Source organism: Salvelinus sp. IW2-2015, linkage group LG22 (genome assembly GCF_002910315.2).
Source record: "Salvelinus sp. IW2-2015 linkage group LG22, ASM291031v2, whole genome shotgun sequence".
NCBI classification, from domain to species: domain Eukaryota; kingdom Metazoa; phylum Chordata; class Actinopteri; order Salmoniformes; family Salmonidae; genus Salvelinus; species Salvelinus sp. IW2-2015.
This window is the reverse complement of record NC_036862.1, coordinates 13,417,870-13,435,325: the sequence shown is the minus strand read 5'-3', so window position 1 is coordinate 13,435,325 and position 17,456 is coordinate 13,417,870. Positions and strand designations below refer to the sequence as shown.

At 43.5% G+C, this 17,456-nt stretch overlaps 1 protein-coding gene and 1 pseudogene across 1 annotated transcript; both read right to left on the bottom strand.

Moving 5' to 3' along the window:
* Nucleotides 1-151: 151 nt before the first annotated feature.
* On the bottom strand, nucleotides 152-4,953 carry sirt2 (sirtuin 2 (silent mating type information regulation 2, homolog) 2 (S. cerevisiae)). The gene is made up of 16 exons (XM_023966770.1): nucleotides 4,766-4,953; nucleotides 4,530-4,576; nucleotides 4,130-4,181; nucleotides 3,937-4,044; nucleotides 3,582-3,623; nucleotides 3,299-3,405; nucleotides 3,116-3,172; nucleotides 2,932-3,000; nucleotides 2,702-2,834; nucleotides 2,468-2,527; nucleotides 2,259-2,314; nucleotides 2,017-2,093; nucleotides 1,798-1,849; nucleotides 1,627-1,694; nucleotides 1,452-1,518; nucleotides 152-1,262 (listed from the first exon to the last, which is right to left on the bottom strand). The coding sequence occupies exons 1-16, from the start codon at nucleotides 4,779-4,781 to the stop codon at nucleotides 957-959; spliced, it is 1,317 nt and encodes a 438-aa protein (XP_023822538.1). The 5' UTR covers nucleotides 4,782-4,953; the 3' UTR covers nucleotides 152-956.
* Nucleotides 4,954-6,787: 1,834 nt separating this feature from the next.
* LOC111949750 (distal membrane-arm assembly complex protein 2-like) overlaps nucleotides 6,788-17,456 on the bottom strand; it is an 18,837-nt pseudogene continuing 8,168 nt past the window's right edge.

Here is a 17,456-nt window from a genome sequence, read left to right as displayed (position 1 = left end):
CTGTTCAAATAATGGCTACAATACACTCTACATATAAACAAACCATGCACCCTGTCACAGACAACATCAATTGTACCAATCAACATCAGTTGCACCAGCTGTGTTTGAGCTCAATGCTTAAATGTACTGTATGTGTATGAAAAATACCAAATTCAGCGGGAGACTGACATTTTATTTCGTGTTTTTACTTGTATCACACGCAACCTTTTAGAAAGCATCGAGTTGCATTTGGTCAACACCAGAGATGTACTGCGACATCATCTCACACCACTGTGGTAACTTCCTGCTGCATCATTTGTGCTGAAATAGAAACCGTCCTACACCAACAGCTACAGGAAGTAGAGAAACTAAATGTCACAGGTACGCTTAATAGATTAAAACATATTGTTAAAAATAATTATATTCAAACAATTGATAGAAACAAGGAGCACAGAAAGCAATGTCATGAAAAACAAATCCATAATTATAATTGATTATAAATAGTAAGTCATAATATGCTATATTATACTTTTTCCCCCATTTTATTTACAGTAGTTGTGTCACTGCATCAGCAGATKAATCAGATATTCATCATCTTTGTTACCCTGCCATGCCCTCTATACTTTGTCATTTCAGTCTAAAATCATCAACTATATGACTCAACAGAGCTAGTTGGCATGCTGACAGCTCAGTGTCTGTAGGTCTCTCCCTCARAAGGAAAAGTATAATCATTCTAGTGTGTATTGCTATAAACTCCATCTGTGGGAACTGTCAAAAGACAGACCAATACACACAGTAGGAGTCAGGAGGTGGGTTTATGTCAAACAGAGGTTGGAGAGGAGAGAGAAGTTAGTAAAGTGCAAACTAAAGGGAGAAAATCCAAAACAGACAGTAGAGCACAGTCCAGGTTAATGTATGGAACTCTGCTTCCAGACTGAAGCCAAGTGATGGGTTGGAGCCGGCCGGCCTCTCATTAGTTATTCTACCTCCGCCTTCCCTGACTCCGCCTTCCCTGACTCCGCCTTCCCTGACTCCGCCTTCCCTGACTCCGCCTTCCCTGACTCCGCCTTCCCTGACTCCGCCTTCCCTGACTCCGCCTTCCCTGACTCCGCCTTCCCTGACTCCGCCTTCCCTGACTCCGCCTTCCCTGACTCCGCCTTCCCTGACTCCGCCTTCCCTGACTCCGCCTTCCCTGCAGCTCCAGAGCTCTGATTTGTCTGTTTCTCTTCGGCTTTGCTGTTAATCTTCTCATGCTCCCGTTTCACCATCTCTTCCAGCTCCACCTTGGAGAAAGATAGATAATGGAGAGAGGGAGAGAGGGAGTGTGAGAATGGTGAGCGAAAAAGAGAAGGAAAAAAAGACTACTTTAAGATTTCAAGAACTTTCATCGAATTCAACCATCTCTGTCTCACTCTTATCACGAATGGGTCCATAGAATATGGGTATTTACTAAGCATGTACAGTATATTTACCTTCCATCCCAGTAGCTCAGCAAGTGCCAAGCATCCATCATCACATGTACTAATATGAGCCACATCCCTGAGAGAGACAAATCATAACCAATTAATATTCATCAGCAAAACTTCCAACACCATCTCCACCATCATCATTATCACTGTAGTTCAAGTGAAAGTGATAGCTTCTCGCCTGTATGCTTTCGCTGAGTCAAAGTCCATCCCTCCGCCAATGCCAATCATCCCTAATAGAGGATCTGCCTACAGGGAGACGCAGACAGACAGATATACACATTAAAATACAGAGGTGGATAGAGGAAGGAAAGTCTAATGCAAATCCAGAGGGACAGGACAGAGGACTTACACCACCTGCTTTCTCCAGGTTAATGAGTAGTCTGGGGCAGCTGTTTGAAACCCTGCAAACACAAACATATATTCCATCACACACCATTTATGAGCTTGTTGATGCTTGAGTACATGGCTGAAGAGGACAAATGTTGAAACGCAACACTATACCAATATAGTAGTCTATCAGATAACATTATAATCATGGTTCTGTGAAGAGTCAGACAGAAAGACTCACCTGCCAACCAGAGCAGCAAAGGGCTGAACCTGCAGGGAGGTCCCCATTATAATCAGCAGATCACAGCGAGGAAAGTCCTGGAGTAGAAAAGAAACAGGAGACGACGGTAACAGGAACCAGTACTGTGCCTTTCATTATGGTTCATCACTTCATTAAGGGTGTACACACTCAAATCTGCACATTCATGGAAAAGACAGAGGCACCTAAGTAGTCTATCAAGTCAACACCCAGACCACACTCACCACGGTCATTGAGGTGAAGAACCTCTTCGGTAGATTCTCACCAAAGAAAACAATATCTGAAAATGGAGAACAAGGAGAAATCAAGTATTTTACAAAGAAAGTGTAATAAACAGGTATGAACTTTGAACTATAAGGAACTGAAAAGGGAGAGAGCATATTCAAGTAAGGAGGGATAAGAAGTAAAAGGAAATGACAAGGCAGTCACTCACCTGGTTTCACCAGATTGCTGCACTTGTCACATTTGGGGATGTCATCCGAGAAGATTTTCTCTGCAGGTCAGAGGTAAACAAGATTAGAATTCAACACTTATTTTAATAGCACGAACACTCCTTTTAAATGACAACTTAATTAGCATATACATGTAAATGAGTGTCTGCCTAGGTGGTATAACAGCGTTTTGTTAAACCACCCCAGTTAGATATTACCGTACCACATACACTAACCTTTCATCCAGTCCAAGTCATACTCTTTGCGGCACATAAAGCTGACACAGTGTGAGGTGTAGAAGGTGCCGTGGGCTTCAATCAGGTCCTCTCCCTCCAGTCCTGCTGCTACACTTTCCAGGGTGTGAATATTCTGCACAAACCGAAATGGATGACCCCGGTAACAATTCAATACAGGCTGTGGGTGACTAACTCAGACACAGAACAAAGGATATGAAAGAATACCGAACCTGTGAGTAGCAGCGTTTGAGTAGCCCCTTGTCCTTCAGCAACTTGATGAAGTAGTGACATACAGTGGGCTTAACATACAACAACACTGCTGTTAGTGATACCTAAAAATACACAGGCACCTACTGCACAATTCAGGAAATTAAGTTAAGAAAATGAAAGGCCAGAAAATAAGCTAGATCCTACCTTAAATTGTCCTGGGTACAGCTCCCTGGCCAGGGCAAAGAAGGGTTCAGGGTGTTTCTGATATAGAAAGAGGTAAATCTTGAGTGGTGATAGCAGCAAAGAACAAAATAATCTGTGCAGATCGTTAGTGTAGCAAGCTAATTACTTTCTTAAGCCAAAAGAATCCGACAGAAAGTTTCAGACCTTAAAGTAGTCTATCTGGAAGATAGCCTCAGGGTATGGCAAGCTGTACTTCTGCAGGTTAGCATAGAGCCCCGTGTCTGGGGAGCGGAAGTCAGGGATCCCAGCCGCTGAGGGGGACAGAGGGGCAGTGTCATCATCACAAAAGTGGTGGGTACATTATACACATAATTTAGAGGGAAATCTATTTGTATTTGGGCTAAGTGTCTTATTTGTCCAACAAAACAGGCCTCGACTAATTATGTTATGTTCAGCCCACAGTTATGCAAGATGGGGAGTTACTCACATGTAGAGATCCCTGCCCCCACCATACAGATTATGTTTTTGCCTGTGGAGGATAGAGGAGCAGAGAGATTCCTTTAACTTCCTGGATTGTACCGTTTGTTAACCATTGAAGCAGTATCACATAGTCAGGTAGTTGTAGTAACATACTTAAATATTGGTATGTTGTTCAGCAAATTATATGGCCTCAGGCTAGACAGATTATGTTATTCCTAATACAGTCTGTTTTCTTGTGTTGACTAATGGCACATGTACACTAGACCTAGATGCTGACAGATGCACTGTTTGCTGGGCTACATAGTCATCAACCCCTACATGAAATGTGTACACACTGGGTTAGAAATTAATAATATACTCACATTTGTCACTCTGTATGTAACTGGCCACCCCCTCAAGAGTCAGCTCATCCAAAACCTTCTCTCCAGATATGCCCAAGGTTTTAGAGAAGAGATTGCGCAGGAAATCCACTGTACGAAATAAACAAATAATTATTCTGATGAAAATATGAGACTTTGGTGTTGACAGCAAAACCTTGAGGTTTTTGACACCTACTCTCTGTGTCCCCTGATGCCTCGCCGTCGTCACTGCTATCGTCTGACTGCTCCTAGCAGAAATCAAGAGGAAATTCAGTGTAAACATGGAAACATTAGTTTGATCAAGAACATTACAATATAATCCTTGCTTGGTTTTATGCACATCATAAGAAACTATACATTGTATTGCATGCCAATACAGTGTCGGTGTGTCAACATGTCAATGGATGCAGAATACACAGTCTACGATTGGTGACAAGTCATGACAGGTTCTCTACTAACCGTGTGCCTGACAAACTAGTCGTGACAACTAGCTACTAGCTAGTTATTGGCTAACGTTAGCCAGCCAGGTATCCATCCATAGGGCAAGGCATGCACACACAATGACAATTCCTAACCACAGATGTAGTATTTCTTACCTCTGGTTCTGGGGTGTTGTCCTCGACCTCTTCTCTGTTAGAAGCTTCTGGAAAATACGAAACAAATCCATGTCATGTTACTATTTACAAGTAGCTAACCACAATGCTGAACGCTTTAGTTGACTAGCTTTACCTAGGCAGCTAGCTAGCAATGTAGCTAGCTAAATTAGCTAGCTGGCTGGCTGGCTGCAGTTAATTTTCAAGCAAAGGCCAGTCCAAGATGAAAAACGGTATACCTGGTACATCAGACATTTATTCGTCTAGACTAATCCTACACAGATGTGTATGCTATTGTGTGTGTTGCTCCCGTATGTTTAACTTAACTTGCTAAATATGCAAGTTGATTCGTACAGTTGCGATATGATTGTTGTTGTCCGTCGCGAATTAATTCCGTGTTGCTAACTTCCGCATAAGAACTATTCCAACAAGAAACAAGCACATGCGCACGCGTTGCCCTACTTTTGCAGATCGCGGTTGGATTTATATATTAGCCGAGCTGTTTTGTATCGTGCAAGTAAAACACAATCGGTTACATTGTCATCATTTAGCAAAGATAAGCAAATAATATCACTGAGATGACTCAATATGGTTATATGTACCTGCAGAAGTAGTTTAAGCATGAGCTCATGACAGCATTTTTTTGTTAAAGTATGATTGCAACAGTATATCATGTAGTTAATACACAATTACCTCAATCTACAAAATATGTTCATCCCTCTGTTTACCTCTTGAATGGTTATTCCTATTATTCAACCGCACCTTTAAGGTCTCCTCTCCACTCTTCAGTCTCAAAGGATTATAGGATTTACATCCCTCACTTATAGTTAATAAGATTCACACACGTTTTAAAATGCTAACCATAACATCTGTCCATTTGGTTTTCTGTGTCTGCTCTATAAATGTCTGTATTGATCCAGATGTACAACACGAAGCATACTTTACAAATAAATATTTAATTGCGTCACCAATACAATGTATAATAATAATCCGTACCATCATCATATATACAGTACCACACCTACTCATTCCAGGGTTTTTCTTTATTTTTACTATGTTCTACAGTAGAATAATAGTGAAGATATCAAAACTATTAAATAACACATATAGAATCATGTAGTAATCAAAAAAGTGTTAAACAAATCAAATTATATTTGAGATTCTTCAAAGTAGCCACCCTTTACCTTGATGACAGCTTTGCACACTCTTGGCATTCTCTCAACCAGATTCATGAGGTAGTCACCTGGAATGCATTTCAATTAAGGTGTGCCTTAAAAGTTCATTAGTGTAATTTCTTTCCTTCTTAACGAGTTTGAGCCAGTCAGTTGTGTTGTGACAAGGTAGGGTTGGTATACACAAGATAGCCCTATTTGGTAAAATACCAAGTCCATATTATGCCAAGAACAGCTCAAATAAGCAAAGAGAAATGACAGTCCATTAATACTTTAAGATATGAAGTTCAGTCAATACAGAACATTTCTAAAACATTGAAAGTTTCTTCAAGTGCAGTCGCAAAAACCATCAACGCTATGATAAAACTGTCTCTAATGAGGATCGCCACATGAAAGGAAGACCCAGAGTTACCTCTGCGGCAGAGGATAAGTTCATTGGAGTTACCAGCCTCAGAAATTACATCCCAAATGCTTCCCAGAGGAGAATGCGTGAATCAGGCCTTCATGGTCAAATTGCTGCAAAGAAACCACTACTAAAAGACACCAATAAGAAGAGACTTGCTTGGGCCAAGAAACATGAGCAATGGACATTAGACCGGTGGAAATCTGTCCTTTGGTCTGATGAGTCCAAATTTGAGATTTTTGGTTCCAACAGCTGTGTCTTTGTGAGACACAGAGTAGGTGAACGGATGATCAATGCATGTGTGGTTTCCACCGTGAAGCTTGGAGGTGTGATGGTGCTTTGCTGATGACATGTCTGTGATTTATTTAGAATTCAAGGCGCACTTAATCAGCATGGCTACAACAGCATTCTGCAACGATACGCCATACCATCTGGTTTGTGCTTTTTGGGACTATCACTTGCATTCCAGGTAATTTTGATAGCTTAAGGAGGACAATGATGCTCAACAAATAAGTAAAACACTTATCTGTAAATTTAGATTTTTTTTCATCAGTAAGGTTCTACATCACAAACTAAATTGGCATCCCTCCCAGCCTGTTTGTCTGTGTGAGTGTTAGTTAAAGAGACAGAAAGAGAGTGAATACGATCAGACTGCTTGTATGTGCATTTGTCACCATGCCCAAATTTAATTGTGCCTCTCCACTTCTCTAGTCTGTCTTTGAGGTCCTGACTTTATCTGTGTCTAGGCCTCTATCCGTGTCCGGGAGTCTGTCTGTGTGGGGCTGTAGGTCAGGCTGTGGTCGTACACAACAGCAGTAACATGGCAGTGAGGAAGCATCTCCTCCAGCAGGATGGCGACCAGCCCAGGGTTCTGGAGCCTGGGGAGGGAGGACACATCCAGCCACCGCAGACCCCTGATACAAACCTTCCTTCTCTTCCTCTTGTGTATCAATTAATGAAGTTAAGGAGTCCATTGACCCCTATATATACATATGCTAATATATCTTAGGCAACTGCCATGAGGAGGTGCATGGACATTTGAGTGATTTTGTCTCTTTCTCAATGAATCTTCCCTTGATTCCTTGTGTCCTCTCTCCTCACCTTCTTCTCAAAACACATGGGAGGAGAAGGTCCAAAGAGAGGGACGTTGTATTTTTTTCCTCCAATACATTTTAAGGACGAAGCGAGTGGGTGACTGTACCTCAGATTCTGCAGTGTGGCCAGGCCCCCCACAGAGATTCAGGGACAGTTGGAAATGTCCAGCTCCTCCAGGGTGTCTTGGGAGATATGGAGGCGGGACAGGAACCAGTCATCCACCACAGCGCAGCCACTCACAGAGAGAGTAAGCAGCCCCAGCTGTATCACTGAGAGAGAGAGAGAGAGAGAGAGAGATGAGAGAGAGAAGAGAGAGAGAAGAGAGAGAGAGAGAGCGAGAGAGATGAGAGAGAGAGAGCGGAGAGAGAGAGAGAGAGAAGAGAGGAGAGAGAGAGAGAGAGAGAGAGAGAGAGAGAGAGAGAGGAGAGAGAGAAGAGAGAGAGAGAGAGAGCGAGGGAGAGAGAGAGAGAGAGAGAGAGAGAGAGAGAGAGAGAGAGAGAGCGAGAGCGAGAGAGAGAGAGAGAGAGAGAGAGAGAGAGAGAGAGAGAGAGAGAGAGAGGAGAGAGAGAGAGAGAGAGAAGAGGAGAGAGAAGTAGAAAAGGAGTTACGTTTTACAGCACAGAGCAGTGGTCCCAACCTTTTCCATTCCGGGGATCACCAAAATCACTGCGAAAGCTTGAAGGACCACCATCCGCAGAGTCGTATAACTTTTTAACATAAAATCATGCGGTCAAATTAAGAGTAATTTTATAGTGAATATGTAACAGATTAAAGGCCTATTATAATTTTTAAGAATCAATTTTCATTGTGAAAAGTAATGTAAAATTTCGTATAATACTCATTAATACTCCCAACTGTTATTTATTGTTTAAAAAAAAGAAAACGTGGGGAAAACAGGTTGAATACCACTGGCATAGGGTACAGTAGTGGCCAAAAGGTTTGAGAATAACACATATTACTTCCACAAAGTTTTCTGCTTCAGTGTCTTTTAGATATTTTTGTCAGATGTTACTATGGAATACTGAAGTAATAATTACAAGCATTTCAATAGTGTCAAGGCTTTTATTGCCAATCATATGAAGTTGATGCACAGAGTCAATATTTGCAGTGCTGACCCTTCTTTTTCAAGACCACTGCAATCCGCCCTGGCATGCTGGTCAATTAAACTTCTGGGCCACATCCTGACTGATGGCAGCCCATTCTTTTATAATTATCTTGGAGTTTGTCAGAATTTATGGGTTTTTGTTTGTTCACCCGCCTCTTGAGGATTGACCACAAGTTCTCAATGGGATTAGGGTCTGGGGGAGTTGATTGGCCATGGACCCAAATATCGATGTTTTGTTCCGGCCACTTATGGCAAGGTGCCCATCTATGCTTGGAAAAGGCATTGTTGTCACCAAACTGTTCCTGGATGGTTGGGAGAAGTTGCTCTCGAGGATGTGTTGGTACCATTCTTTTATTCATGGCTGTGTTCTAAGGCAAAATTGTGAGTGAGCCCACTCCCTTGGCTGAGAAGCAACCCCAACACGGAATGTTCTCAGGATGCTTTACTGTTGGCATGAGCACAGGACTGATGGTAGTGCTCACCTTGTCTTCTCCGGACAAGCTTTTTTCCTGGGGCCCTCCAAACAATCGTAAGAGGATTCATCAGAGAAAATGACTTTACCCCAGTCCTCAGCAGTCAATCCCTGTACCTTTTGCAGAAATATCAGTCCTGTCCCTGATGTTTTCCTGGAGAGAAGTGCTTCTTTGCTGCCTTCTTGACAACAGGCCATCCTCCAAAAGTCTTCGCCTCACTGTGCGTGCAGATGCACTTACACCTGCCTTCTGCCATTCCTGAGCTAGCTCTGTACTGGTTGTGCCCCGATTCCGCAGCTGAATCAACTTTAGGAGACGGTCCTGGCGCTTGCTGGACTTTCTTGGGCGCCCTGAAGCCTTCTTCACAACAATTGAACCGCTCTCCTTGAAGTTCTTGATGATCCGATAAATGGTTGATTTAGGTGCAATCTTACTGGCAGCAATATCCTTGCCTGTGAAGCCCTTTTTGTGCAAAGCAATGATGACGGCACGTGTTTCCTTGCAGGCAACCATGGTTGACAGAGGAAGAACAATGATTCCAAGCACCACCCTCCTTTTGAAGCTTCCAGTCTGTTTATCGAACTCAATCAGCGAGCCTTGTCCTCGTCAACACTCACACCTGTGTTAACTAGAGAATCACTGACATGATGTCAGCTGGTCCTTTTGTGGCAGGGCTGAAATGCAGTGGCCATGTTTTTTAGGGGATTCAGTTCATTTGCATGGCGAAGAGGGCCTTTGCAATTAATTGCAATTCATCTGATCACTCTTCATAACATTCTGGAGTATATGCAAATTGCCATCATACAAACTGAGGCAGCAGACTTTGTGAAAATTAATATTTGTGTCATTCTCAAAACTTTTGGCCACGACTGTACATAAATAAAAATACATATGAACCAAAATGCAAAGTTACCCATGAATATTTATGAAGGGTAACTTGCTTATTGATCCTGCATGCTGAAATAAATACAAATCCCCACCCCCCAGACATGAATAAAGTGGTATGTACCCAGGTTTTCCAGGCCTGTGTAGTTAATGAGTGTGTTGCTGACATCCACTTCCTCTATGGCGCTGTCCCGGCGGTTCATGAAATCCCAGTTGAACTTCCCTCTTCTGTCTGATCGGAACCACTCTGACTGTCTTGCAAACCTCGAGGGACAACAGACTAGTCATCACTAACAACAAGTGAGCGACACAGTGATCAGCAAATAGAAAAACAACAAAAAACATCCAAAAACACGACAAAAAAAGCACACTAATACTCACCAACAGGTCAAAAAGGGGGCATGAACAGGCAGTTATGGGCAGCCCAAAATGGCATAACAGTTACCTGAATCCTCCCTTGAGGCTAATGATGTAATAAGCAGCTGCAACGTTGTCCCCATAGTTCTGCTGGGTGTAACCATAGAAACTGTGAGGGGAAAGAGACAGGGGTTGGGCTGAGGGCAATGTTTATGGAGTTGGGACAGTCAGTTCCACTTCGCTCCCTACACATTCCCCTTAGCCTTACAGATCGTGCATTGAAGGGTAAGGCGCAAGGGGGAGGGATAGGGAACGATTTGGGACCGGAAGATAACACACATTAATCTTAGACCATGGCGTGCTGATAGAAATGCATGTAGCTAGAATAATCTGTGTGTTTTCCTGTTACACATACAAATTCTTCTGACGTAGACCTCGGTTCTTGAACCAGAAGTTCCAGCTGAGGAGATTCTCGATGTCATGGAAATGCTGGCTCAGGAAGAGGAGGAGCCTGGCTTGTAGTGAGGGCGGAGCCACAGGGATAGAGCTCGCGTAACGCGATGTGGCGACCAAGAGGGTCCCCTGACTACAGCTTCGCCGCATCAACTGACAGACAGATACAAAGGACATGGACAGTGAGAAAGAAGAGAGACAAATGCACAATGCAAAGAAGAGGGAATCTACTAGGCATGTTGATATGCTGTAACCATAAACCCAAGAGTGGTGAGAGGAGTGCTTTAGTTTGCACCTCCACTCTCATCCGTGTGTGATTTCGCATTATTTGGATTTGGACTTCATAGATCAGTTCCTGTTCCTGTTCCTGGAGGGCCTCACGTATGTGTAGAGTCTTGCACTCCAAAAATGTTTTGTTGTTGATTTGATTAGCTAGTTACTTTTCAGCTCTCAACGGCCCACCCTGCTCGAGTGTGGAGGACCAATCATATCACTCGATCCCCAAAAGTATATGATTAGACATCACATCTATTTTATTGATCATCTTGAAAAATGTGACAGGTAGGACCTTTCTAGACCACCACTAATTTGTCTGTGACACTATAAAACAACATTTGAGCAGGCAGAGGTGAGAAGACCATTTCACTGGGGTCATAGCTACGTGCTATGTGCGAGGAAAGTCTCACAAAAAGTCTCACAAAAAGTGCAACAGGTGATTTCACCAAATTATACGTTGTACAACCCTTGCCTTCAAGAAGCTATTGTAATTTGACACCAAGGTATGTTGTGATTTAGGCCTTTCCATAATAAATGAGGCCTGATACTCCATCATCACAGATATTGTTGTTGTTGAATCATTCTCTTTGGCAATAGCACTAGACATTCTGTGAATCTGTTAAGTCTCTGCCCTTTCCTCTCAATGTCTCCTACCTAGACCACAGCCAAAATAACTTGAAGAATGCCAGTAAGGTAAGCTATTATTAACCGTCTGAGAGAAGGTCAGTCCCTCTAGATTAATTTTAGGATATGGAAATTGGTGGATGGGTTAATCATTTGGTGGTGCAGGACTGTAGGTGGTGTGTTGAGTGAATGATTTTAGAAAGTATGACTGGGGAATACAGGCAACATGAAGAATTGAGAGTTGCAGTAACTGAAAGAGACTGATAGAATAGCCTAAGTAAGAATGTAAAAGGGAGGCAACATCTCCCCTGTCTCATTCCAATCCATTTATTCCACAATCCCATTCTCCCAATGGCTTCTCTCCATCTCCCATCATCCCCATTTCCACATACGTTGCCAGCATAGGAGAAAAACACGTCTGACAGATGAGGGGACGGCTCGATACATGGAAGAAACACTAACATCCCCTTCGTCTCTCCTCCTCTCTTCTCCCAGGGTCCACTGGGGCAGCTCCGGACCAACAGACGGCTCTCCCCTGTTGTCACTGGCAACTAGCAAATAGGATCAGCCTCGCTGGTGATTTACTCAGGTGTTGATTATAGAGGGAGAGAGATGGGAGGTGGAGGGATAGCGGTAACAGTTTACTATGGTGGGTGTACTTAAGGCATTCATAACACCTTTATGAAACCACGATCCCTTCATGAATGTTGTAGTATCATTCACAACAACCTTCATACTCAAAACCCCTTATGAATGTTGTTGAATAAAGAGTCGTGAAGGTTGTCATGAATGATACAACGACACCCATAAAGGTGTTATGACTGGTTTCATGAGTGTGTAATGTGTACCCACCCCTATAAAGTAAAATGTTAACTAGAAGACTGTTAGAAAAGCATCAAATTCATTGAGAGACAAGGCAGTGTCAGTTGCATGTGATCTGAAGCCCATCATGGAGGATAACGTGTGAAGGGATTTCTAATCAGTGAATTGATGAATAGATGGGTGGGTTGTTGGAATGGAACTACTGTAGCAGATGGCCCAGGAGGAGGTGGTATAGAGAGTATAGACTTCGGSGAGTAGCCTAGTGTCTGTGAATGTCTGGACATGTCTACAGACTATTGAGAGACGGTGCAAATTCAAATCTGGACCTTGAAACCAGTTTCACTGCTTTTTTCCCCCATTCTTCCCCTAATATGCGATTGATATAGAGCTGGGACACCAAGGTGTGTGCAATTCATTATCAGGTAGAACAGAAAACCATAAGTAGTCCTGACCTCATAGGTACGTGATACAGTACACACACACTCACACTCACACACACAAACAATACGTCTGGTTGTTTCTCAGTGTGTTGGATGTTATTGATGCTGTTATTGAATGTCATGCAATCTATGCGTAGTGGGTTCCGGAGTCAGGCGCAGGAAGCAGAGGGTAAAGAACAGTGTTTTATTCTGGCGCAGGGACAATGGTCACGCCAAAACACCAGGCGCAAATAACAAGACCGGCCCAAAACCAGGACCCAACCAGTCCGGAGGAAAAACAAAGGAAATCGCACAACCACAAACATGAACAGAGGAAAAATAAGCCCGCACAAAGAGCAGGCGGGCATACCGGCTTAAATAGCCCAACTAAAACCTAAACAAGAAACAGGTGTAACCAATAAGACAAAACCAACAGAAAAGGGAAAAAGGGATCGGTGGCAGCTAGTAGAACGGTGACGACGACCACCGAGCGCCGCCCGAACAGGAAGAGGAGCCACCTTCGGTGGGAGTCGTGACATTGAAGCTTCCCATCATTAGCTCTGACAAATTGAAAACCCTAGTCATTGGCGACTCCATTACCCACAGTATTAGACTTAAAACTAATCATCCAGAGATCATACACTGTTTACCAGGGGGCAGGGCTACCGACGTTAAGGCTAATCTGAAGATGGTGCTGGCTAAAGCTAAAACTGGCGAGTGTAGAGATTATAGAGATATTGTTATCCACGTCGGCACCAACGATGTTAGGATGAAAMAGTCAGAGGTCACCAAGCGCAACATAGCCTCAGCCTGTAAATCAGCTAGAAATATGTGTCGGCATTGAGTAATTGTCTCTGGCCCCSTCCCAGTTAGGGGGAGTGATGAGCTTTACAGCAGAGTCTCACAACTCAATCGCTGGTTGAAAACGGTTTTCTGCCCCTCCCAAAATATAGAATTTGTAGATAATTGGCCCTCTTTCTGGGACTCACCCACAAACAGGACCAAGCCTGGCCTGTTGAGGAGTGACTGACTCCATCCTAGCTGGAGGGGTGCTCTCATCTTATCTACCAACATAGACAGGGCTCTAACTCCTCTAGCTCCACAATGAAATAGGGTGCAGGCCAGGCAGCAGGCTGTTAGTCAGCCACTAGCACAATCAGTGTAGTCAGCTCAGCTATCCCCATTGAGACCGTGTCTGTGCCTCGACCTAGGTTGGGCAAAACTAAACATGGCAGTGTTCGCCTTAGCAATCTCACTRGAATAAAGACCTCCTCCATTCCTGCCATTATTGAAAGAGATCGTGATACCTCACATCTCAAAATAGGGCTACTTAATGTTAGATCCCTCACTTCAAAGTTAGTTATAGTCAATGAACTAATCACTGATCATAATCTTGATGTGATTGGCCTGACTGAAACATGGCTTAAGCCTGATGAATTTACTGTGTTAAATGAGGCCTCACCTCCTGGCTACACTAGTGACCATATCCCCCGCGCATCCCAGAAAGGCGGAGGTGTTGCTAACATTTACGATAGCAAATTTCAATTTACAAAAAAAACWAAACGTTTTCGTCATTTGAGCTTCTAGTCATGAAATCTATGCAGCCTACTCAATCACTTTTTATAGCTACTGTTTACAGGCTTCCTGGGTCATATACAGCGTTCCTCACTGAGTTCCCTGAATTCCTATCGGACCTTGTAGTCATAGCAGATAATATTCACATTTTGGGTGATTTTAATATTCACATGGAAAAGTCCACAGACCCACTCCAAAAGGCTTTCGGAGGCATCATCGACTCAGTGGGTTTTGTCCAACACAACATGTCTCTGGACCTACTCACTGTCACAGTCATACTCTGGACCTAGTTTTGTCCCATGGAATAAATGTTGTGGATTTTAAAGTTTTTCCCCATAATCCTATTGGACCACCATTTTATTACGTTTGTAATCGCAACAAATAATCTGCTCAGACCACAACCAAGGAGCATCAAAAGTCGTGCTATAAATTCTCAGACAACCCAAAGATTCCTTGATGCCCTTCCAGACTCCCTCTGCCTACCCAAGGACGTCAGAGGACAAAAATCAGTTAACCGCCTAACTGAGGAACTCAATTTAACCTTGCGCAATACCCTAGATGCAGTTGCACCGCCAAAAACTAAAAACATTTGTCATAAGAAACTAGCTCCCTGGTATACAGAAAATACCCAAGCTCTGAAGCAAGCTTCCAGAAAATTGGAACGGAAATGGTGCCACACCAAACTGGAAGTCTTCCGACTAGCTTGGAAAGACAGTACCGTGCAGTATCGAAGAGCCCTCACTGCTGCTCGATCATCCTATTTTTCCAACTTAATTGAGGAAAATAAGAACAATCCAAAATTTATTTTTGATACTGTCGCAAAGCTAACTAAAAAGCAGCATTCCCCAAGGGAGGATGGCTTTCACTTCAGCAGTAATACATTCATGAACTTCTTTGAGGAAAAGATCATGATCATTAGAAAGCAAATTACGGACTCCTCTTTAAATCTGCGTATTCCTCCAAAGCTCAGTTGTCCTGAGTCTGCACAACTCGGCCAGGACCTAGGATCAAGAGAGACACTCAAGTGTTTTAGTACTATATCTCTTGACACAATGATGAAAATAATCATGGCCTCTAAACCTTCAAGCTGCATACTGGACCCTATTCCAACTAAACTAATGAAAGAGCTGCTTCCTGTGCTTGGCCCTCCTATGTTGAACATAATAAACGGCTCTCTATCCACCGGATGTGTACCAAACTCACTAAAAGTGGCAGTAATAAAGCCTCTCTTGAAAAAGCCAAACCTTGACCCAGAAAATATAAAAAACTATCGGCCTATATCGAATCTTCCATTCCTCTCAAAAAAAATTGAAAAGGCTGTTGCACAGCAACTCACTGCCTTCCTGAAGACAAACAATGTATACGAAATGCTTCAGTCTGGTTTTAGACCCCATCATAGCACTGAGACTGCACTTGTGAAGGTGGTAAATGACCTTTTAATGGCGTCAGACCGAGGCTCTGCATCTGTCCTCGTGCTCCTAGACCTTAGTGCTGTTTTTGATACCATCGATCACCACATTCTTTTGGAGAGATTGGAAACCCAAATTGGTCTACACGGACAAGTTATGGCCTGGTTTAGATCTTATCTGTCGGAAAGATATCAGTTTGTCTCTGTGAATGGTTTGTCCTCTGACAAATCAACTGTACATTTCGGTGTTCCTCAAGGTTCCGTTTTAGGACCACTATTGTTTTCACTATATATTTTACCTCTTGRGGATGTCATTCGAAAACATAATGTTAACTTTCACTGCTATGCGGATGACACACAGCTGTACATTTCAATGAGACATGGTGAAGCCCCAAAATTGCCCTCCCTAGAAGCCTGTGTTTCAGACATAAGGAAGTGGATGGCTGCAAACTTTCTACTTTTAAACTAAGACAAAACAGAGATGCTTGTTCTAGGTCCCAAGAAACAAAGAGATCTTCTGTTGAATCKGACAATTAATCTTGATGGTTGTACAGTCGTCTCAAATAAAACTAGTACCTCGGCGTTACTCTGGACCCTGATCCCTCTTTTGACGAACATATCAAGATTGTTTCAAGGACAGCTTTTTTCCATCTACGTAACATTGCAAAAATCTGAAACTTTCTGTCCAAAAATGATGCAGAAAAATTAATCCATGCTTTTGTTACTTCTAGGTTAGACTACTGCAATGCTCTACTTTCCGGCTACCCGGATAAAGCACTAAATAAACTTAAATTAGTGATAAACACGGCTGCTAGAATCTTGACTAGAACCAAAGAATTTGATCATATTATTCCAGTGCTAGCCTTTCTACACTGGCTTCCTGTTAAGGCTAGGGCTGATTTCAAGGTTTTACTGCTAACCTAGCATTACATGGGCTTGCTCCTAACCATCTTTCAGATTTGGTCCTGCCGTACATACCTACACGTACGCTACGGTCACAAGACGCAGGCCTCCTTACTGTCCCTAGAATTTCTAAGCAAACAGCTGGAGGCAGGGCTTTCTCCTATGGAGCTCCATTTTCATGGAATGGTCTGCCTACCCATGTGAGAGACGCAGACTCGGTCTCGACCTTTAAGTCTCTATTGAAGACTCATCTCTTCAGTAGGTCCTATGATTGAGTCTATTCTGGCCCAGGAGTGTGAAGGTGAACGGAAAGGCACTGGAGCAACGAACCGCCCTTGCTGTCTCTGCCTGGCCGGTTCCCCTCTCTCCACTGGGATTCTCTGCCTCTAACCCTATTACAGGGGCTGAGTCACTTTGAGTGGGGCTTGAGTCACTGAAGTGATCTCTTGTCCGGGTTGGCGCCCCCCCGAGTTTTCCGTGCCGTGGGGGAGATCTTCGTGGGCTATACTCGGCCTTGTCTCAGGAAGTAAGTTGGTGGTTGAAGAATATCCTCTAAGTGGATGGGGATGTGCTTTGGCAAAGTGGGGTTATAATCCTGCTGTTAGGCCCTGTCCGGGGTGACCGTCCCTAGGTGGGGTGCGTCACGTGAGTGGCTTGAGTCACTGGACGTACTTCTTGTCCAAGTTGGCGCCCCCCCCTGAGTTTTTCGTGCCGTGGGGGAGATCTTCGTGGGCTATATACGGCTTGTCTCAGGATATGAAGGTTGGGTGTTGAAGATGATCCCTCAGTGTAATGGGGGTGTGCTTTGGCAAAGTGGGTTATTCCTGCTGTTAGATCAGTCGGGCCGGGGCCAGCTACACAAAGTGGTCTCCCCGACCCTCCTGTCTCAGCCTTCCAGTATTTATTGCTGGCAATAAGTTTTGTGTGTCGGGTGGGAGGGCTGGGGTCAGTTCCTGTAAT